The 22500-nt window shown below is 39.9% G+C and overlaps 2 protein-coding genes across 6 annotated transcripts in view; both read right to left on the bottom strand.

Moving 5' to 3' along the window:
* Nucleotides 1-3577, bottom strand: part of tapt1b (transmembrane anterior posterior transformation 1b) — a 24227-nt gene extending 20650 nt beyond the window's left edge. The window contains exons 1-3 of one of the 2 annotated variants that reach the window (XM_063009071.1): nucleotides 3409-3577; nucleotides 554-684; nucleotides 309-427 (exon numbers count right to left, since the gene is read on the bottom strand). In XM_063009071.1, the coding sequence (XP_062865141.1) occupies nucleotides 309-427; nucleotides 554-684; nucleotides 3409-3571 (413 nt within the window). In that variant the 5' untranslated portion in view covers nucleotides 3572-3577. The remainder of the gene's footprint in view (nucleotides 1-308; nucleotides 428-553; nucleotides 685-3408) is intronic. The other variant, XM_063009072.1, reaches the window with a different exon arrangement.
* Nucleotides 3578-4516: 939 nt separating this feature from the next.
* Nucleotides 4517-22500, bottom strand: part of ldb2b (LIM domain binding 2b) — a 19925-nt gene continuing 1941 nt past the window's right edge. The window contains exons 2-10 of one of the 4 annotated variants that reach the window (XR_010014663.1): nucleotides 14257-14359; nucleotides 12633-12805; nucleotides 10321-10443; nucleotides 8833-8916; nucleotides 8594-8717; nucleotides 7639-7692; nucleotides 7152-7276; nucleotides 6240-6523; nucleotides 4847-4863 (exon numbers count right to left, since the gene is read on the bottom strand). Coding sequence is in view for 3 of the 4 variants with exons in the window: in XM_063009073.1 (XP_062865143.1) it covers nucleotides 6365-6523; nucleotides 7152-7276; nucleotides 7639-7692; nucleotides 8594-8717; nucleotides 8833-8916; nucleotides 10321-10443; nucleotides 12633-12805; nucleotides 14257-14359 (945 nt within the window). In the remaining variant the exon portion in view is untranslated. Of the gene's footprint in view, nucleotides 6524-6991; nucleotides 7052-7151; nucleotides 7277-7638; nucleotides 7693-8593; nucleotides 8718-8832; nucleotides 8917-10320; nucleotides 10444-12632; nucleotides 12806-14256; nucleotides 14360-22500 lie in introns of all 4 variants that reach the window. The other 3 variants (XM_063009075.1, XM_063009074.1, XM_063009073.1) reach the window with 3 other exon arrangements.

The following is a 22500-nucleotide window of genomic DNA, read 5'->3' as shown; positions in this document are numbered from 1 at the left end:
AAGACAGTAAATCTACACTGCTATACAAGCTGTACACTGACTACTCTAAGTTATATCCAAGTTTCATGTCTATAGTGTTGTCCCATGAAAAGATATAATGAAATATTTGCAGAAATGTGAGGGGTGTACTCACTTTCGTGATACACTGTATATATATACACATAATACATTTGTTTTATAACACAATGTTGTCACATTCATTTTATTGTATTATACAGTATATATATCAGTGGTGTGGTGTGGTGTGTGTGTGTGTGTGTGTGTGTGTGTGTGTGTGTGTGTGTGTGTGTGTGTGTGGTGTGTGTTACCTGAGGCCGCAGCAGGGCAGCGTGAGGAGCCTGACGAGCGCGAGCAGAACCCGGAGAGGTAACAGCGTGAACACGTACAGGAACGCGTCCAGACACAGGAAGAAGCCGAACAGCATCAGCTACACACACACACACACACACACACACACACACACACACACGGAGAGAGAGAGAGAGAAACGGGCGTGAACATTCAGCCGTGCCCGAGGGAGGGTGGTCGACGGGGTTCTACTCTACAGTTGTACCTTCTCCAGCTCTTTAGGGATGCGCAGGCAGGTGTAGACCCGCTCCCTCCTCTCGGTGTACTTGGCCTCGTCGTGTTCCAGGAAGTATCCGCGCGTCAACTCGGCGCCGACGAAGCGCAGCAGAGAGAGATCTGGGGAACGGAACACACGTACATGAGGCGGGGCTGATAGCTGGGGGGGGGGAGGTCGGTGGTTTACGCCCCACTCCGGTCAAGCTGGACGGGCGGACGGTCAGGGACACGCCACATTTTGTGCATTGTGTGTAGCGGTCTTGTGAGGTGCATTATGGGAAATGTAGTTTTGTTTACCTGAGCGTTGTGAACACAAAACAAGAAATTGCTTCGTTTTACACTTTCACAAACAAAAAACGAACGCAAATGAATTAAATAATCGTATTCTATTGAATTTAAATGTAATATTTTGTGTTGTGGTCTTAATATAGTGCATTATGGGAAATGTAGTTGTTTTCACTTGCGCGTTTGTTCACAGCATCACAAACGAATCAGAAAACATTAAATAACGAACCTAAATGAATTAGTGTCATATTTCATTTAATTTTACATTCATTTAACATTTCGTTTAGCCTCCTTAGTAGAAAGAGAAAGCTGCGCAGTGCGATGCATTATGGGAAATGTAGTTTTGTGTACTTGCGCGTCTGACCGAAATTGTTCGTTTTACAGTTTCACAAGCTAAAAACGAACGCAAATGAATTAAATAATCGTATTTTATTGAATTTAAATGTAATATTTCGTGTAGCGGTCATGTAGGGCATTATGGGAAATGTAGTTGTACTCACTTGCGCAATCAGAATATATAAAATAACGAACCTAAATGAATTAAAGTGTCGTATTTTATTTTATTTTACATTAATTTAACATTTTATTGAGCGTTCTTAGTTGAGAGCGAGAGAGAAGTCGTGCGGTGCATTATGGTAAATGTAGTTGTACTCACTTGCACGTTTGTTTACAGCATCACAACGAATCAGAAAACATAAAATAACGAACCTAAATGAATTAGTGTCGTATTTTATTTAATTTTACATTCATTTAACATTTCGTTTAGCCTCCTTAGTAGAAAGAGAAGTCTGCGCAGTGCGGTGCATTATGGGAAATGTAGTTGTGTTGACTCGCACGTTTGTTCACAGCATCACAAACGAATCAGAAAACATTAAATAACGAACCTAAATGAATTAAAGTGTCGTATTTTATTTAATTTTACATTCATTTAACATTTTATTGAGCGTTCTTAGTTGAGAGAGCGAGAGAGAAGTCGTGCGGCGCGGTGCATTATGGGAAATGTAGTTTTGTTTACTTGCGCGTCTGACAGAAATTGTTCGTTTTACAGTTTCACAAGCAAAAAACGAACGTAAATGAATTAAATAATCGTATTTTATTGGATTTGAATGTAATATTTCGTGTAGCGGTCTGAATAGAGAGAGAAGTCTGCGCAGTGCGGTGCATTATGGGAAATGTAGTTGTGTTGACTCGCACGTTTGTTCACAGCATCACAAACGAATCAGAAAACATTAAATAACGAACCTAAATGAATTAAAGTGTCGTATTTTATTTAATTTTACATTCATTTAACATTTTATTGAGCGTTCTTAGTTGAGAGAGCGAGAGAGAAGTCGTGCGGCGCGGTGCATTATGGGAAATGTAGTTTTGTTTACTTGCGCGTCTGACAGAAATTGTTCGTTTTACAGTTTCACAAGCAAAAAACGAACGTAAATGAATTAAATAATCGTATTTTATTGGATTTGAATGTAATATTTCGTGTAGCGGTCTGAATAGAGAGAGAAGTCTGCGCAGTGCGGTGCATTATGGGAAATGTAGTTGTACTCACTTGCGCAATCAGAATATATAAAATAACGAACCTAAATGAATTAAAGCGTCGTATTTTATTTTACATTAATTTAACATTTTATTGAGCGTTCTTAGTTGAGACAGTGAGAGAGAAGTCGTGCGGCGCGGTGCATTATGGGAAATGTAGTTTTGTGTACAGAAATTGTTCGTTTTACAGTTTCACACGCAAAAAACGAACGCAAATGAATTAAATAATCGTATTTTATTGAGAAGGCTGAGAAGGGTGCATTATGGGAAATGTAGTTGTGTTCACCTGAGCGTCTGACAGGAATCGCTTTGTTAAAACAAAACAAGAAATTGCTTCGTTTTACAGTTTGACAAACAAATAACAAACGTAAATAATCGTATTTTATTGAATTTAGATGTAATATTTCGTGTAGCGGTCTTAATAGAGAGAGAAGTCGTGCGGTGCGGTGCATTATGGGAAATGTAGTTTTGTTTACTTGCACGTTTGACAGGAATTGCTTCGTTTTACAGTTTCACAAGCAAAAAACGAGCGTAAATGAATTAAATAATCGTATTTTTTATTTAAATGTAATATTTTGTGTAGCGGTCTGAATAGAGAAGTCTGCGCAGTGCGGTGCATTATGGGAAATGTAGTTGTACTCACTTGCGCGTTTGTTTACAGTATCACAAACGAATCAGAAAATATAAAAACAAACCTAAACGAATGAAAGGGTGGTATTTTATTTAATTTCACATTAATTTAACATTTCGTTTAGCGTTCTAAAGTAGAAAGAGAAGTCTGCGCAGTGCGGTGCATTATGGGAAGTGTAGTTTTGTTTACTTGCGCGTCTGACACGAATCGCTCCCAGGACAGCGCTTTTAAAACAACTTCAGCTATTTCTTACAGCATTTTTTTAATGTAATGAGTAAATTTAGGACATTAAATGCAGCTTTGTTCAACCCGTCGCGACCAAAACACCACACACGGTGCATCAGCTGTTAGCACGCTAGGCTAACCCTGACAGCCCCCGACAGCTCCGGACTCACCGCACGCACCGCGCTTGCTTTCCGTCCCTTTCGCCCTCCTCTCGTAAAACCCCAGAGTCTCCGTGAGCTCCTCGGCACCCCGAGAACCCCATTTCTGTCTCTCCTTGTCGTCGTTCTCGGTCTCTTTCTCGTCTCCGAGTCCGGACGCGACGGAATCCGCCATCTTCACGCATTCGCCCACTAATAACAGACGCGCCTGCTGACGTCATCACGCACCGTAATATGTTTGTTTTTTTAAAGGGGGTTCACAAACTTTTGCGCGCTTGACGTCCCGCATAAATACATTTATTATTTAATATTAATCATTTTTTAAAAAATGACAATTTTATTAATACATTTTAAAACATTAAACATGAACATAGATGCATAATTATGTTTTAAGCACATATAATCCAAGTATTGTAGCATTTACTGTACTACAGCTGTACTATCAGCTAAGCTTAGATAGCTAAAATAGCTTAACGTACTTGGTTAGCGATCGAAAGGTTGTCGGTTCCAGCCCCATAATCGCCAAGTGGGTCCCTGATTGAGGCCCTTAACCCTCAATTAAACTGTATTCAGTGATAAGTATAAGTCACTTTGGATAAAATGCCAAAAACGTAAACATTATGGGCAGTTGTAGCCTAGCGGTTAAGGTATCGAACTAATAATCAGAAGGTTGCTATTTCAAGTCCCACCACTGCTATTGGGCTCTTAACCATCAGTGGCTCGCTTTGGATATATGCAGTATTTAGGCTGTGAACATTTCGGCGCCGACGTTTACTCGATCACATCACAATTTAGCGTAGTCACAACATAACGTCGTGCTACTTCGTAAGAAACGGCTAAATTGTAGCGCTTTTGCTGCTCGTACAACTTCCGTTCCTCTCAAGGAGAGCGACAGACTATCATGCGCTGTCGTAGACCACTTCTTTTCGCCTGGCAGTGGCGGGTTAAAGATAAACACAGTTTGTTACACTGCTATGCCATCTTTTACTAATATCATGGACTGTAGACGGTGAAGAGGTAGCAAACCTCGACCCTTAGCACTCACGAATGGATCACCCCAATTCAGAAAAAGTTGGGACAGCATGGAAAATGCAAATAAAATAAAAACACAGAGTCAACGTTCTTTCGTTTGTTTATATTCATCCAAAACATTCCAAAAAAGTTGGGACGGTAAAGCATGAACCACTTTGTTATATATTTTGTTTACGCATTTTACTCCACTTTAACTCGTCCACGCTTCCTCTCCACCAATGCCGATCCCCGCTCTGATCGAGGAGAACGAAGCCGTATGCATCTTATCACCCTTATTACACTTTGACGAGTGCAGTGCGGATCAGCACTGTGTACGGAGAGACGCACTCTTTTCCGTCTCTGTGCAGAGGTCAAAATTGCACCAGTCATGAGAGAGAAAGGGGGGGGGGTCATCGGGAACCCCTGGAAACCCTGGACACCCGTGGAACCCTCAACCTGGGGAAGAAAGAGCGACTACAGACCGAAAACCGGAGACTTTATTTATTGATTTTTTTAATTAGATTAGGCACTGAACAACGGGATATCAAAGAATCCGATTATTTTTATAACCACACATAAAAATCCACAATTACAAGGAAATAAACACAAAGCTGAAGCTACTTTACGTCACAACACTCACCAAGAAGCTTAAAAATTCGGTATGAAAGCGTTTATAGTGCGATTTATTTATAAAGCCGCGATGATCCGTACTGATTTCTGCTTCTGATTAATGAAACTAAAGCTATAGTAACCATTTCAGACACACCGATGAGCCAAAACATCAAGAAGCTTCGTTTAATATGTCATCAGAAACGTCGTTTAATGTCGTCAGAAACGTCGTTTAATATGTCGTCAGAAACGTCGTTTAATATGTCGTCAGAAACGTTGTTTAATGTCGTCAGAAACTTTTAATGTTGCCAGAAACGTCGTTTAATATGTCGTCAGAAACGTTTAATATGTCGTCAGAAACGTCGTTTAATATGTCACCAGAAACGTCGTTTAATATGTCGTCAGAAACGTTTAATATGTCGTCAGAAACATCGTTTAATGTCGTCAGAAACGTTGTTTAATATGTCGTCAGAAACGTTTAATATGTCGTCAGAAACGTCGTTTAATGTCACCAGAAACGTTTAATATGTCGTCAGAAACATCGTTTAATGTCGTCAGAAACGTCGTTTAATGTCATCAGAAACGTTGTTTAATGTCGTCAGAAACGTCATTTAATATGTCGTCAGAAACGTCATTTAATATGTAGTCAGAAACGTCGTTTAATGTCGTCAGAAACGTCGTTTAATGTCGTCAGAAACGTCGTTTAATATGTCGTCAGAAACGTCATTTAATATGTCGTCAGAAACTTCGTTTAATGTCGTCAGAAACGTCGTTTAATGTCGTCAGAAACGTCGTTTAATATGTGTCAGAAACGTCATTTAATATGTAGTCAGAAACGTCGTTTAATATGTCGTCAGAAACGTCGTTTAATATGTGTCAGAAACGTAATTTAATATGTCGTCAGAAACGTCGTTTAATGTCGTCAGAAACGTCGTTTAATATATCGTCAGAAACGTCATTTAATATGTAGTCAGAAACGTCGTTTAATATGTCGTCAGAAACGTCGTTTAATATGTCGTCAGAAACATCATTTAATATGTCGTCAGAAACGCAGTTTAATATGTCGTCAGAAATTTTGTTTAATATGTCGTCAGAAACGTCGTTTAATATGTCGTCAGAAACGTCGTAAGTCGCGGTAGATCTCCTGCTGGTCAGTATTCGACCACAGAACCTCCGTGCCGAGGCCATCAGGTCTTTATGCCCGGATTGAACGGATCCCTCACCGTTTTAACGCAGGTGGTCGTAATGTTTTGGCTCATCCGTATTGTATGACATCATAAGTTTTGTATCATATCATAGCACACACACATATCCAGAAGCCGGACTCCTTCAGTCGCCCCGCGGTTCGTCACGCCGAGCGCTCGCCGTTGCCGTAGTCATAGCGATCGTCGTCCGGGAGAGCGCCGGCGGCGTGGCACCGCGCGTTCTCCAGCCTGGCGATGGGCCGCTCGTCCACGTCTCCCGACCCGGCCCCCATCGGGGAGGGCTCGCCCACCACCATCACATCCTACGCACACATGGGTATAGATTTAAAACTGTAGCTTGTGGACACTGAGAATAAGTAGAGTGTTGTAAGCAGATAGGAAACAACAGTCAGCACAGAATGGAGGTTCCGAAGTCCAACACCCAAGTGTTAAAATCGTATAGTGTGACTAGAGTAGTATAAGGAGAGGCCCACAGATCTGTTCCTTGTTCTTCAGCGTACATAAATTTCCTATGGGGGGAGGGGGTAAGGGTTTGCGCTCCCGTAATGTGGCCGCCTGGCTGCCTGTCCTTCCGAATCCCAAGTCTGGAGTCGTTCGAATCATTTTTTGTTCGAAAGAGAGACGGAGGAACACGCTACACCGAGGTATCCATCCACCACCTTAACCAGCCAGCAGGGGTCACTCTCACGGCGCCGGTAGACTGCTCAGACTGGGACTCGGTTATTAGTATGTCGTATGTGATCGATAAGAAAGCGCACGCCGTCACTCACCTACCTAAGCTCCGCCTCCAGCCACCCGCCACCTCTGGGTTTGCCGGCCGCGCGTTTGGGCTGGGGACCAGAGACGGACAGCACCGATTATCATCAGATCCCAGCACCTCGGGTACCAGTGTGTGTGTGTGTGTGTGTGTGTGTGTGTGTGTGTGTGTACCTGTGCAGGTAAGCTTAAGCTGTTAGCCTGGCCGCGCTTCTTGCCGTTTCCCGAGCCGCCGTTGGAGGCGCTGCCGGCCGAATTACGCCGCCGTCTCCTCTTGGCGGGCGGTTTGGCGGTTTCCGCTGTGAAAGCCGAAATGAAATGAACGTTATACAACAAGGCCTGGCTTGATTCAATTTAGACATGACCGACTCCCCCCACTATCAACCTCTACATTAAGCATAAAATCCATGTGGGCCGATCAGCCGGGTTCATCTTTTTTACCAGCCGGTGGCGGATTCCTACACAACACCGTCGAGCGAAGCGCTTTTCCAGCAGCATCCGTGCAGACGCTTTGACCGGACAGCAGGTGTCACTGTTGTACCGGTGGATCAGCGTTACAGACTCCAGCGCTACCAAGATTTGCCGATGAGACTTTTTAGAACTTGAATTTAAATAAAATTCATTTAATTAAGCGCCGTATGTTGAGGCAACAGATACTTACGTTTTTTGGAGTTCGTCTGAAAAACTTCCGCCTTAAAGTTGGCCGACGGTCCGACTGAAACAAAAGAAGAGAAAAAAAGTTGGTAATTATCACAATAAATGGTTAGAATTGTAAAAATGAATAAAGAATGATTTTTTTTATTAATTAATGATAATAAAAATTAATTAAAAAAATGAATAATTATTAATAAGAAATTTAAAAAACTACTAATAAATAATACATAAATAATTTTAAAAATAAACAATGAATTTTTTTTCATTAAAGTTCAAAAATATAGTTAAATAATAAAAAATAAGAAAAAATGAAAATAAATAATTGTAAAATGAATAATTTTTTTCTTATTTAATATGAAAAACAATAATATAAAATAATAAAAATGAATACATATGAATAAAAAATAAACAATTTAAAAATGAATAATACTTACTAAAACTTAAACGAAAAAGAAAAGATAAGAAAAAATGAAAATAAATAATAATTAAACAATTGTAAACATGATTAATGAATTAATTTTGTCATTAATAATATAAAATTATGATAATAAAAAAATTAATTAAAAAATGTAAAATTAATAATAATAAATAATACATGAATAATTTTAGAAATAAACAATGAAATAATTTTTTAATTATTGAAAAGCTTTAATAACAGCTGAACAATTAAAAAGAAAAAATTTAAATGAATAATAAATAGATAATTCTAAATTAAATTAAATTAATAATAAAAACAATTAAATTAATAATAATTATTACCTAAATATTTTATAAAAGAAATAATGAAATAATAATTAAATGTTTGTGATTAAAGTTTAATAATATAGTTACATTCTTGATACATTAGTCAAATATTTAAACCTCTACCCCCTATACCCCTCCCATACCAAATTTGAAATGATGGTTTGTGTGTGTGTGTGTGTGTATGAGTGTGTGTGTGTGTGTGTGTGTGTGTGTGATACCCGGCGGTGTGGTGATTCTTTGCCACTGGTGGAACAGGCAGCTCTTCAGACAGTCCCGCGGACTCAGGCCGTACGTTTTGTGTCTGGACATCAGCTCCTGCATCGGCTCCAGAATCATACACAGCTACACACACACACACACACGGTGATTAGGTAGTATTATAATTATTATAATAACACACTGTAGTATGTGTGTGTGTGTGTGTGTGTGTGTGTGTGTGTGTGTGTGTGTGGCGTACTCTGAGGTAGTTGAGTGTGAGGTTGGTCAGACCGACTCTGCTGATGTTTTTGGACAGTTGCTCCAGAGCTCCGGGGTCTTGTGCCTTAACACACACACACACACACACACACACACACACACACACACACACACACAGTTCCTTTATTCTGTTTGTTATTCTCTCGCCATTCCAGCCCGGTACGTCTCTCCATCGTTAGCGGAATTGTTGCCATGGCAACAGCCCAACAGCGGCACCAGGCAGCAGGTTTCTCCTCGATCGATAACAGCACCACGAGCGCGAGCAACCAAACAAATAGAAATCCCAACAACACTGCTGCACCTACGACACTCATACCAGGACAGAACACACTACTGAGACTGGTCTGCTCCCATTACCCCAGTACAGTTACGTCTGGGGTACAGGGGGGTGCCAAGGTCAGTCAGTAAGTGTATGGACAGAGTTCATTAAAAAATAGAATAAAATTAATAATACAATAATGATAATAAAAAAAATTATAGTTATTAATAAATAATAAAAATTAGAATTAAATTTTAATAAAATAATGCTAAAAAAAAAAAAAAAAAATGAATAATGCATCTTTTCATTAATAATAAAAAACAATAAAATTTATAAAATAATGATAATAAAAATGTAATAAAAAGAATCATTAATAAAAACAAAAATAAATAATTGTAAAAATGAATAAGGAATTATTTTTTCATTAATCATAGAAAATAGAATAAAATGAATAATAATAAAAATTATTATTATTATTATTATAAATAATGAATACTTAAATAATAATAAAAATGTATACAAATAAAAAATGAATACCTAATAAAAATAAAAATAAATAATACATAGATAATTGTAAATATTAATAATATTTTTTTTTCATTAATAATGAAAAATAGAAAAAAATTATTAAAAAATACTGAAAATAAAAGAATGAATAAAAAATGAATAATTAACAATAAAAAATTACTAAATTAAAAATGAATAATAAATAAATGATTGTAAAATGAATAATGAATTCGTTATTTTATTAATAATAAAAATGGAATAAAATTAATAATAAAATAAAGCTAATAAAGAATTAATAAAAAAAAAAGAATAAATAATAATAAGAAATTACAAATATACAATTAATAAATATTGTAAATATTAATAATATATTTTTTAAATAATAATACAAATAGAATAAAAATGAATAATAAATCATACAAATAAAAGAATAAATAATTTATTTTCCTTAATAATAAAAAATAATAATAAATAAATAAATAAATAAATAAAGTTGGGACTGTAGGAATATAATGAATGAAAACTAATCTGACCAATAGCACCGCTGGTGGATCTAAACACTGGACCCCTGTGGTACTGGGCTGGCGCAATTTAGGACAGGACAGAAACTGAGATGGAAAGTGGACCTCAGTCCCAACTTTTTTGGAACATGTTGCCGGCATTGGTACAAAATAATTAGGAGTGTGCATTTGCTGGACTCACGTGAACCGCCAGCATGGTGCGAGGGACGAGCTCGTCGTAGTGCAAAACGCTGAAGTCCCACGTCTTGATTCTCATCAGGTCGTCGAAGGTGAAGACCAGGTAGAGGCGGCCCTCGGTACACACCTGCGGAAACAAGGAAAACTGTTTTTCTGGGCTTGGATCAAGAGGTTTGGTTCGATTTGGTCGAGGAACCATCGGTTCGTCCTCTTTGACAGAGGAAGTCTGGACAAACCTTCACAAGCACCCCCAACCCCGCCCAAAGGTGTCTCCCAAGGCCGAGGCTTGGATTGAGGACTCGACTGAGGGGTGTTGATCCACGAGTCTGGGTCATCTCTGTCCCCCACCCCTCAGGACTCTTCTTGGTACTAGCAACAAGCTCCCCCTGTCCCTCTTACCTCTTGACTAGGTACCTAAACGGACACCTTGCACTTATCTACGTCACCTAGGGGTTCTTCTACCTCCAGGCCTGGTGTCCGCTCGGACTTCGGCAGGACGACGTTTTTGTTCAGGGTGGAACCAGATTTCTGTTCCACAAACACGATCCACTTATTAAAAAAATTCCGCTCGGAACTCTGAACCCCGACATCCTGTTGCCGGAGGAACGGAGGGTAGCCGAGCGGTTGGCATGGCAACAGGCAGGATGTAATCCTGGCAGACGCGCTCTAATCGATGCCTCCACACACACACACACACACACACACACACACTTTTGTGTTTGTGTTCGTTAGAAGTTTGTCCACGAATCAATATCAGATTTACCTCAGACAAAGTTTTGAAGCGCTGAGCGCCAACGATTTAGCATTAGCGTACGCTAAACATCGTACGCTATATTTATTTGACGTTTTGCATTTTATTAGAAGCACCACTTTTTTTGGGGGGGGGGGGGGGGGGACCTCCCCCACCACCACCCTCTACCTTCCTTCCTTTTATTAATAATAATAATAATAAAAAACGTGATAATAAAATAATGATAAAAATCTATAAAAAATTAATAGTTACTAATAAATAATAAATAATTTTTTTACAAATGAATGATTTTTGCATTAATAAAAATTAATAAAAAAAACAATACAATAAGACAAAATAAATAGATAAGAAATTAATAATTGCAAAGATGAATTAATGAATAATTTATTTCATTAATAATAAAATATTGACAATAAAAGTGATTAATAATAAAAAAATGTAACATTTAAAATAAATAATAAATAAAAAATTGCAAAAATAAATAATTTTTTTAATTAATAATAAAAAGAATACAATTATTCATTTATAATGACAATAAAAATAATTCAAATGAATAATTTGTCATTAAAAATTAAAAATAAATAATAAATAAATAATTGTAATCATGACTAATAATCTTTTTAAATTAATAATAAACAATAAAATAAAATTAATAGGGTTAGAGTTAGATAAAATAAGGACAATAACAATGTATAAAAAATTAATAATTAATAATAACAAATAATCATTTACAAATAATTATTGTAAAAATGAATAATGAAATTATTTGCATTAATAATAAAATAATTAAATACAATTTGTAATAAAATAATGACCATAAAAATTCATAAAAAATGAATCATTAATAATAAGAAAATTAAAACTAAATAATAAATAATTGTAAAAATAAACAATGCATTTTTTTCATTAATAATAAAACATAAAATAATAATAAAATAATGACAATAAAAATTAATACAAAATGAATAATTAATAATAAAACATTTTAAAAATAAATAATAAATAAACGTCGTAAAAATGAATAATATTTTTTCCCATTAATAATAAAAATAAAATAATAATAAAATAATGATCATAAAAATAATACAAATAATTAATAATAAAAAAGAATAAAATTAATAATAAAATAATGACCACAAAAATTAATAAAAGATGAATATTTAATAATACACTATTACATTAATAAATGTATTAATTAATTAATAATAAATGTTTTTTATATTAGTGTGCGATGTGGGACACTGCAGCTGCAGCACTTTATTAGGAACACCTCTCTGGTACTCTGGTGTGAGTGTAGCAGGTGCAGCAGTGTTGTTGGGGTTGTGTGAATTATGTGTTCCTAATAAAGTGTTTCTGCTAAAATAATATTCCACATATTTTATAAGAGATGAAGTATCACGGGGTGTGTGTGTGTGTGTGTGTGTGTGTGTGTGTGTGTGTGAGACGGGTGGGGGTGTTTTGTGCTGCTCGGTGAATTCACAATGAGGAACTCATAACATTCCTGCTCACACTGTACCTGGTGTGTGTGTGTGTGTGTGTGTGTGTGTGTGTGTGTGTGTGTGTACCTTGGCGTACGTGGGCCTGCCGTGCTGTGTTATCATGCTACACTGCTGACAGTCCACAGCGATGCTGGAGCTGTTAAACGATTCCTTTGTGTGCTTGAGCACGAAGAACAGCTCGTGAACCCCCCCCTCAAACAGGGTGCTGAAGAACCGGGGGATCAGAGCCCGGCCGATCGCTGAGAGAGAGAGAGAGAGAGAGAGAGAGAGAGAGAGAGCGAGAGCGAGAGCGAGAGAGAGAGAGAGAGAGAGAGAGAGAGAGAGTCCCAAAAACAGAACCGCACTGAACAGCAACACACTAATAATAACATTACAACCACCTCACTGTCCATGTTATCAGCTCCACTTACCATATAGAAGCACTTTGTAGTTCTACAATTACTGACTGTAGTCCGTCTGTTTCTGACACTGATCCACTCATACCAGCACAACACACACTAACACACCAGCACCATGTCAGTGTCACTGCAGTGCTGAGAATCATCCACCACCTAAATAATACCTGCTCTGTGGGGGTCCTGTGGGGGTCCTGACCATTGAAGAACAGCATGAAAGGGGGGTAACAAAGCATGTAGAGAAACAGATGGACTACAGTCAGTAATTGTAGAACTACAAAGTGCTTCTGTATGGTAAGTGGAGCTGATAACATGGACAGTGAGTGTAGAAACAAGGAGGTGGTTTTAATGTTATGGCTGTGACTTTTATTTAAATACAATAAGCAGCAAAAAATGAATTGTTTTAAATTAATAATAAAAAATAAAATACAATTAATAATAAAATAATGACCATGAAAAATTAATAAAAGAAATTAAAATAAATAATGAATAAAAAATGGAAAAAAAATTTATGTATTATTTTTTCATTAATAATAAAATAAATAATAATAAAATTACAAAATTATAAAATAATAAAACATTTTAAAAATAAATAATGAATTATTTTTTCATTAATAATAAAAATAAAAATAAATTAATGAAAATAAAAAATGAATCATTTATAATTTAAAAAAAATTAAAATAAATAATAAATAAAACATTTGAAAAATAAATATTATTTTATTATAAAATAATAAAAAAAACATTTATAATTATTAATAAAAAAAGAATAAATAATGAAATATTTTTCATAAATAATTAAACAATTAATACAATTAATAATAAAATAATGACAAAAATAATAATACATTAATAATTAATAATAATAAAAAAAATAATGAATAATAATTTTTTTTTTATAAATAATTAAAAATGTAATAAAATTAATAATAAATTAATGACAAAAATAATAATAAATGAATAAAAACGCAGCTCCTCCACACTGGTGGTCCCATTAGAATTAAAAGCGAACAGACTGGGGAGTAAAAATGAGCCCAAATCCACACACACACACACACACACACACTCACACACACACACACATTACTGTCAGTCATGGCAGAGACGTGTGTGTGTGTGTGTGTGTGTGTGTGAAGTCTGAAGCTGCATGTTTATTTAATCACCTCGTAGCTGCCAATCAAACCTGGACTCGTACGCTCGGGATGAGGAGCGAGAGGGAAAATCGAAAGCGAGTGCGCCTCTCATCTACCTCCTCTCTCACACACACACACACTCTCACACACACACACACTCACTGTAAGTCTTTGGTCCATCCTCCAGACAGAAGGAGAGTGTGAGTGTGGCGTCCTCCTCGAAGAACTCGGTGCAGAACGAATCCCACCACCGCATATCACAGTCCTACACACACACACACACACACACACACACACACACACACACAGTGGTATAAAGCACGCCGTCGCTGGACTCTGGAGCAGCAGCTGTGTACACGGGTCTGGGTTTCGTGCCAACTGTAAAGTCCGGTGGAGGAGGGATGACGGTTATGGGGCCGTTTCAGCGGTTTTGGACGATTGTATGCTCTGTGGGAACGGTTTGGGGAAGGACCTTCTCTGTTCCAGCATAGCACAGAACCCCGACCCCTTTAGGGATGAACTAGAATGAAGACTGCGAGCCAGGCCCTCTTTTCTAATCTGAGAATTGCCGTTCTGGATAAATGGGCAGAAATCCCCACAGACACACTCCAACATCTCATGAAAAGTCTTTCCAAAGACTGGAAGCTGTAACAGATGCGAACTCCTTATGAAAGCCTCTGGATTTAGGCGTAGCTTTGTGGGTATACAATTACTGACTGGAGCCCAACGGTTGCTCTGTACCATGTCGCTTTTATATCTCTATATTCTTAAAAGCTGATGTCTTATATAAATATTTATAAATAAATTAAAAAATATTAAATATTAATATAAATTAATATATTAGGCTATAAACATAATTAAATAAACTAAACTTAACAACAAAAAAATAAATAAAAACTAAAATAAATTATAAATATTTATAAAAAAAAAAAAGATAATGTACTGAACATAAAACATAATGAAGTAAACTAAACCTATACAAATTTATAAAAATAAAACAAAAGAATTATAAATATTTATAAAAAAAATAATTAATGTATTAAATATTAAACTAAACTTTTAAAATGTATCAATAAAAAATAAGGAAATAAAATTATTATAAACAATAACTAAATCTTAAAAACTAAATCTTTAAAAATGTATAAATAAAAACTAAAAAATACTGCAATGTTTGTTAAACTTTTTTAACAATTGTTATTTTTTGTCATTTTTTACATATATTTTATACATCTTTACATTTGTATTATTTAAGTATATGTATAAACATTTTTATATTTCTATATTCTTGAAAGCTGCTGTCTTATATACGTACTTATAAAAAATATATTTAATGTATTAAACACTGAACATAATTAAGTAAACTAAACTTTTAAAAATGTATAAATAAAAACTAAAAAAGTGCAATATTTGTTAAACTTTTTAAAGATTTTTTGTCATTTTTGAAATAAAATATTTTTTATTTAAATTTACATTTTTGAACCTTTAAAAATGTATAAATGAAACAAAAAATATTTTAAACAAAAAACACAAAATAAAGAAGTATAAATAAAAGCTTTAAAAATATATAAATAATTATAAAAAAAATAACTACTGCATTGAACATTGAACATAGAAAGTAAAATAAAAAAGTACAAATAAAAACTTTAAAAATATATAAATAATAATAAAGTGAATGTATAAAACTATAAACATAATTAAATAAAAATGACAAATAAAAAATGACTTCAGACTTTAAGACTTAATTCAGTCAGTGCTTAATAAATGTTTGACTGTTTCGGTAACTGAACCCGTCCTGTAACGGCCCGAACCCTGATGAGGAGTGTAGGTGTTGCATGAACACTGCTGAACGAACCCTGATGAGGAGTGTAGGTGTTGCATGAACACTGCTGAACGAACCCTGATGAGGAGTGTAGGTGTTGCCTGAACACTGCTGAACGAACCCTGATGAGGAGTGTAGGTGTTGCATGAACACTGCTGAACGAACCCTGATGAGGAGTGTAGGTGTTGCATGAACACTGCTGAACGAACCCTGATGAGGAGTGTAGGTGTTGCATGAACACTGCTGAACGAACCCTGATGAGGAGTGTAGGTGTTGCATGAACACTGCTGAACGAACCCTGATGAGGAGTGTAGGTGTTGCATGAACACTGCTGAACAAACCCTGATGAGGAGTGTAGGTGTTGCCTGAACACTGCTGAACGAACCCTGATGAGGAGTGTAGGTGTTGCATGAACACTGCTGAACGAACCCTGATGAGGAGTGTAGGTGTTGCCTGAACACTGCTGAACGAACCCTGATGAGGAGTGTAGGTGTTGCATGAACACTGCTGAACGAACCCTGATGAGGAGTGTAGGTGTTGCATGAACACTGCTGAACGAACCCTGATGAGGAGTGTAGGTGTTGCATGAACACTGCTGAACGAACCCTGATGAGGAGTGTAGGTGTTGCATGAACACTGCTGAACGAACCCTGATGAGGAGTGTAGGTGTTGCATGAACACTGCTGAACAAACCCTGATGAGGAGTGTAGGTGTTGCCTGAACACTGCTGAACGAACCCTGATGAGGAGTGTAGGTGTTGCATGAACACTGCTGAACGAACCCTGATGAGGAGTGTAGGTGTTGCATGAACACTGCTGAACGAACCCTGATGAGGAGTGTAGGTGTTGCCTGAACACTGCTGAACGAACCCTGATGAAGAGTGTAGGTGTTGCATGAACACTGCTGAACGAACCCTGATGAAGAGTGTAGGTGTTGCCTGAACACTGCTGAACGAACCCTGATGAGGAGTGTAGGTGTTGCATGAACACTGCTGAACGAACCCTGATGAGGAGTGTAGGTGTTGCATGAACACTGCTGAACGAACCCTGATGAGGAGTGTAGGTGTTGCCTGAACACTGCTGAACGAACCCTGATGAGGAGTGTAGGTGTTGCATGAACACTGCTGAACGAACCCTGATGAAGAGTGTAGGTGTTGCCTGAACACTGCTGAACGAACCCTGATGAGGAGTGTAGGTGTTGCCTGAACACTGCTGAACGAACCCTGATGAGGAGTGTAGGTGTTGCCTGAACACTGCTGAACGAACCCTGATGAGGAGTGTAGGTGTTGCATGAACACTGCTGAACGAACCCTGATGAGGAGTGTAGGTGTTGCATGAACACTGCTGAACGAACCCTGATGAGGAGTGTAGGTGTTGCATGAACCCTGCTGAACGAACCCTGATGAGGAGTGTAGGTGTTGCATGAACACTGCTGAACGAACCCTGATGAGGAGTGTAGGTGTTGCATGAACCCTGCTGAACGAACCCTGATGAGGAGTGTAGGTGTTGCATGAACACTGCTGAACGAACCCTGATGAAGAGTGTAGGTGTTGCATGAACACTGCTGAACGAACCCTGATGAGGAGTGTAGGTGTTGCCTGAACACTGCTGAACGAACCCTGATGAGGAGTGTAGGTGTTGCATGAACACTGCTGAACGAACCCTGATGAGGAGTGTAGGTGTTGCATGAACCCTGCTGAACGAACCCTGATGAGGAATGTAGGTGTTGCATGAACACTGCTGAACGAACCCTGATGAGGAGTGTAGGTGTTGCCTGAACACTACTGAACGAACCCTGATGAGGAGTGTAGGTGTTGCATGAACACTGCTGAACGAACCCTGATGAGGAGTGTAGGTGTTGCCTGAACACTGCTGAACGAACCCTGATGAAGAGTGTAGGAGTTGCCTGAACACTGCTGAACGAACCCTGATGAGGAGTGTAGGTGTTGCATGAACACTGCTGAACGAACCCTGATGAGGAGTGTAGGTGTTGCATGAACACTGCTGAACGAACCCTGATGAGGAGTGTAGGTGTTGCATGAACACTGCTGAACGAACCCTGATGAAGAGTGTAGGTGTTGCCTGAACACTGCTGAACGAACCCTGATGGAGTGTAGGTGTTGCATGAACACTACTGAACGAACCCTAATGAAGAGTGTAGGTGTTGCATGAACACTGCTGAACGAACCCTGATGAGGAGTGTAGGTGTTGCCTGAACACTGCTGAACGAACCCTGATGAGGAGTGTAGGTGTTGCCTGAACACTGCTGAACGAACCCTGATGGAGTGTAGGTGTTGCCTGAACACTACTGAACGAACCCTGATGAAGAGTGTAGGTGTTGCCTAAACACTGCTGAACGAACCCTGATGAAGAGTGTAGGTGTTGCCTGAACACTGCTGAACGAACCCTGATGAGGAGTGTAGGTGTTGCCTGAACACTGCTGAACGAACCCTGATGAAGAGTGTAGGTGTTGCATGAACAATGCTGAACGAACCCTGATGAAGAGTGTAGGTGTTGCCTGAACACTACTGAACGAACCCTAATGAAGAGTGTAGGTGTTGCCTAAACACTGCTGAACGAACCCTGATGAAGAGTGTAGGTGTTGCCTGAACACTGCTGAACGAACCCTGATGAGGAGTGTAGGTGTTGCCTGAACACTGCTGAACGAACCCTGATGAGGAGTGTAGGTGTTGCCTGAACACTGCTGAACGAACCCTGATGAAGAGTGTAGGTGTTGCATGAACACTGCTGAACGAACCCTGATGAAGAGTGTAGGTGTTGCCTGAACACTGCTGAACGAACCCTGATGAAGAGTGTAGGTGTTGCCTGAACACTGCTGAACGAACCCAGATGAGGAGTGTAGGTGTTGCCTAAACACTGCTGAACGAACCCTGATGAGGAGTGTAGGTGTTGCATGAACACTGCTGAACGAACCCTGATGAGGAGTGTAGGTGTTGCATGAACACTGCTGAACGAACCCTGATGAGGAGTGTAGGTGTTGCCTGAACACTGCTGAACGAACCCTGATGGAGTGTAGGTGTTGCCTGAACACTACTGAACGAACCCTGATGAAGAGTGTAGGTGTTGCCTAAACACTGCTGAACGAACCCTGATGAAGAGTGTAGGTGTTGCCTGAACACTGCTGAACGAACCCTGATGAGGAGTGTAGGTGTTGCCTGAACACTGCTGAACGAACCCTGATGAAGAGTGTAGGTGTTGCATGAACAATGCTGAACGAACCCTGATGAAGAGTGTAGGTGTTGCCTGAACACTACTGAACGAACCCTAATGAAGAGTGTAGGTGTTGCCTAAACACTGCTGAACGAACCCTGATGAAGAGTGTAGGTGTTGCCTGAACACTGCTGAACGAACCCTGATGAGGAGTGTAGGTGTTGCCTGAACACTGCTGAACGAACCCTGATGAGGAGTGTAGGTGTTGCCTGAACACTGCTGAACGAACCCTGATGAAGAGTGTAGGTGTTGCATGAACACTGCTGAACGAACCCTGATGAAGAGTGTAGGTGTTGCCTGAACACTGCTGAACGAACCCTGATGAAGAGTGTAGGTGTTGCCTGAACACTGCTGAACGAACCCAGATGAGGAGTGTAGGTGTTGCCTGAACACTGCTGAACGAACCCTAAAGAGGAGTGTAGGTGTTGCCTGAACACTGCTGAACGAACCCTGATGAGGAGTGTAGGTGTTGCCTGAACACTGCTGAACGAACCCTGATGAGGAGTGTAGGTGTTGCCTGAACACTGCTGAACGAACCCTGATGAGGAGTGTAGGTGTTGCCTGAACACTGCTGAACGAACCCTGATGAAGAGTGTAGGTGTTGCATGAACACTGCTGAACGAACCCTGATGAGGAGTGTAGGTGTTGCCTTAACACTGCTGAACGAACCCTGATGAGGAGTGTAGGTGTTGCCTGAACACTGCTGAACGAACCCTGATGAGGAGTGTAGGTGTTGCCTAAACACTGCTGAACGAACCCTGATGAGGAGTGTAGGTGTTGCATGAACACTGCTGAACGAACCCTGATGAAGAGTGTAGGTGTTGCATGAACACTGCTGAACGAACCCTGATGAAGAGTGTAGGTGTTGCCTGAACACTGCTGAACGAACCCTGATGAGGAGTGTAGGTGTTGCCTAAACACTGCTGAACGAACCCTGATGAGGAGTGTAGGTGTTGCCTGAACACTGCTGAACGAACCCTGATGAAGAGTGTAGGTGTTGCATGAACACTGCTGAACGAACCCTGATGAAGAGTGTAGGTGTTGCCTGAACACTGCTGAACGAACCCTGATGAGGAGTGTAGGTGTTGCATGAACACTGCTGAACGAACCCTGATGAAGAGTGTAGGTGTTGCATGAACACTGCTGAACGAACCCTGATGAAGAGTGTAGGTGTTGCCTGAACACTGCTGAACGAACTCTGATGAGGAGTGTAGGTGTTGCATGAACACTGCTGAACGAACCCTGATGAAGAGTGTAGGTGTTGCCTGAACACTGCTGAACGAACCCTGATGAGGAGTGTAGGTGTTGCATGAACACTGCTGAACGAACCCTGATGAAGAGTGTAGGTGTTGCATGAACACTGCTGAACGAACCCTGATGAAGAGTGTAGGTGTTGCATGAACACTGCTGAACGAACCCTGATGAAGAGTGTAGGTGTTGCCTGAACACTGCTGAACGAACCCTGATGAGGAGTGTAGGTGTTGCATAAACACTGCTGAACGAACCCTGATGAGGAGTGTAGGTGTTGCATGAACACTGCTGAACGAACCCTGATGAAGAGTGTAGGTGTTGCCTGAACACTGCTGAACGAACCCTGATGAGGAGTGTAGGTGTTGCCTGAACACTGCTGAACGAACCCTGATGAGGAGTGTAGGTGTTGCCTGAACACTGCTGAACGAACCCTGATGAGGAGTGTAGGTGTTGCCTGAACACTGCTGAACGAACCCTGATGAGGAGTGTAGGTGTTGCCTGAACACTGCTGAACGAACCCTGATGAAGAGTGTAGGTGTTGCATGAACCCTGCTGAACGAACCCTGATGAAGAGTGTAGGTGTTGCATGAACACTGCTGAACGAACCCTGATGAAGAGTGTAGGTGTTGCCTGAACACTGCTGAACGAACCCTGATGAAGAGTGTAGGTGTTGCCTGAACACTGCTGAACGAACCCAGATGAGGAGTGTAGGTGTTGCCTAAACACTGCTGAACGAACCCTGATGAGGAGTGTAGGTGTTGCATGAACACTGCTGAACGAACCCTGATGAGGAGTGTAGGTGTTGCATGAACACTGCTGAACGAACCCTGATGAGGAGTGTAGGTGTTGCCTGAACACTGCTGAACGAACCCTGATGGAGTGTAGGTGTTGCCTGAACACTACTGAACGAACCCTGATGAAGAGTGTAGGTGTTGCCTAAACACTGCTGAACGAACCCTGATGAAGAGTGTAGGTGTTGCCTGAACACTGCTGAACGAACCCTGATGAGGAGTGTAGGTGTTGCCTGAACACTGCTGAACGAACCCTGATGAAGAGTGTAGGTGTTGCATGAACAATGCTGAACGAACCCTGATGAAGAGTGTAGGTGTTGCCTGAACACTACTGAACGAACCCTAATGAAGAGTGTAGGTGTTGCCTAAACACTGCTGAACGAACCCTGATGAAGAGTGTAGGTGTTGCCTGAACACTGCTGAACGAACCCTGATGAGGAGTGTAGGTGTTGCCTGAACACTGCTGAACGAACCCTGATGAGGAGTGTAGGTGTTGCCTGAACACTGCTGAACGAACCCTGATGAAGAGTGTAGGTGTTGCATGAACACTGCTGAACGAACCCTGATGAGGAGTGTAGGTGTTGCCTTAACACTGCTGAACGAACCCTGATGAGGAGTGTAGGTGTTGCCTGAACACTGCTGAACGAACCCTGATGAGGAGTGTAGGTGTTGCCTAAACACTGCTGAACGAACCCTGATGAGGAGTGTAGGTGTTGCATGAACACTGCTGAACGAACCCTGATGAAGAGTGTAGGTGTTGCATGAACACTGCTGAACGAACCCTGATGAAGAGTGTAGGTGTTGCCTGAACACTGCTGAACGAACCCTGATGAGGAGTGTAGGTGTTGCCTAAACACTGCTGAACGAACCCTGATGAGGAGTGTAGGTGTTGCCTGAACACTGCTGAACGAACCCTGATGAAGAGTGTAGGTGTTGCATGAACACTGCTGAACGAACCCTGATGAAGAGTGTAGGTGTTGCCTGAACACTGCTGAACGAACCCTGATGAGGAGTGTAGGTGTTGCATGAACACTGCTGAACGAACCCTGATGAAGAGTGTAGGTGTTGCATGAACACTGCTGAACGAACCCTGATGAAGAGTGTAGGTGTTGCCTGAACACTGCTGAACGAACTCTGATGAGGAGTGTAGGTGTTGCATGAACACTGCTGAACGAACCCTGATGAAGAGTGTAGGTGTTGCCTGAACACTGCTGAACGAACCCTGATGAGGAGTGTAGGTGTTGCATGAACACTGCTGAACGAACCCTGATGAAGAGTGTAGGTGTTGCATGAACACTGCTGAACGAACCCTGAT

This window comes from Trichomycterus rosablanca, chromosome 14 (genome assembly GCF_030014385.1).
Source record: "Trichomycterus rosablanca isolate fTriRos1 chromosome 14, fTriRos1.hap1, whole genome shotgun sequence".
Classification (NCBI taxonomy): Eukaryota; Metazoa; Chordata; class Actinopteri; order Siluriformes; family Trichomycteridae; genus Trichomycterus; species Trichomycterus rosablanca.
Note: the sequence above shows the minus strand (reverse complement) of the source record. Positions and strands in the feature narration are given on the sequence as shown.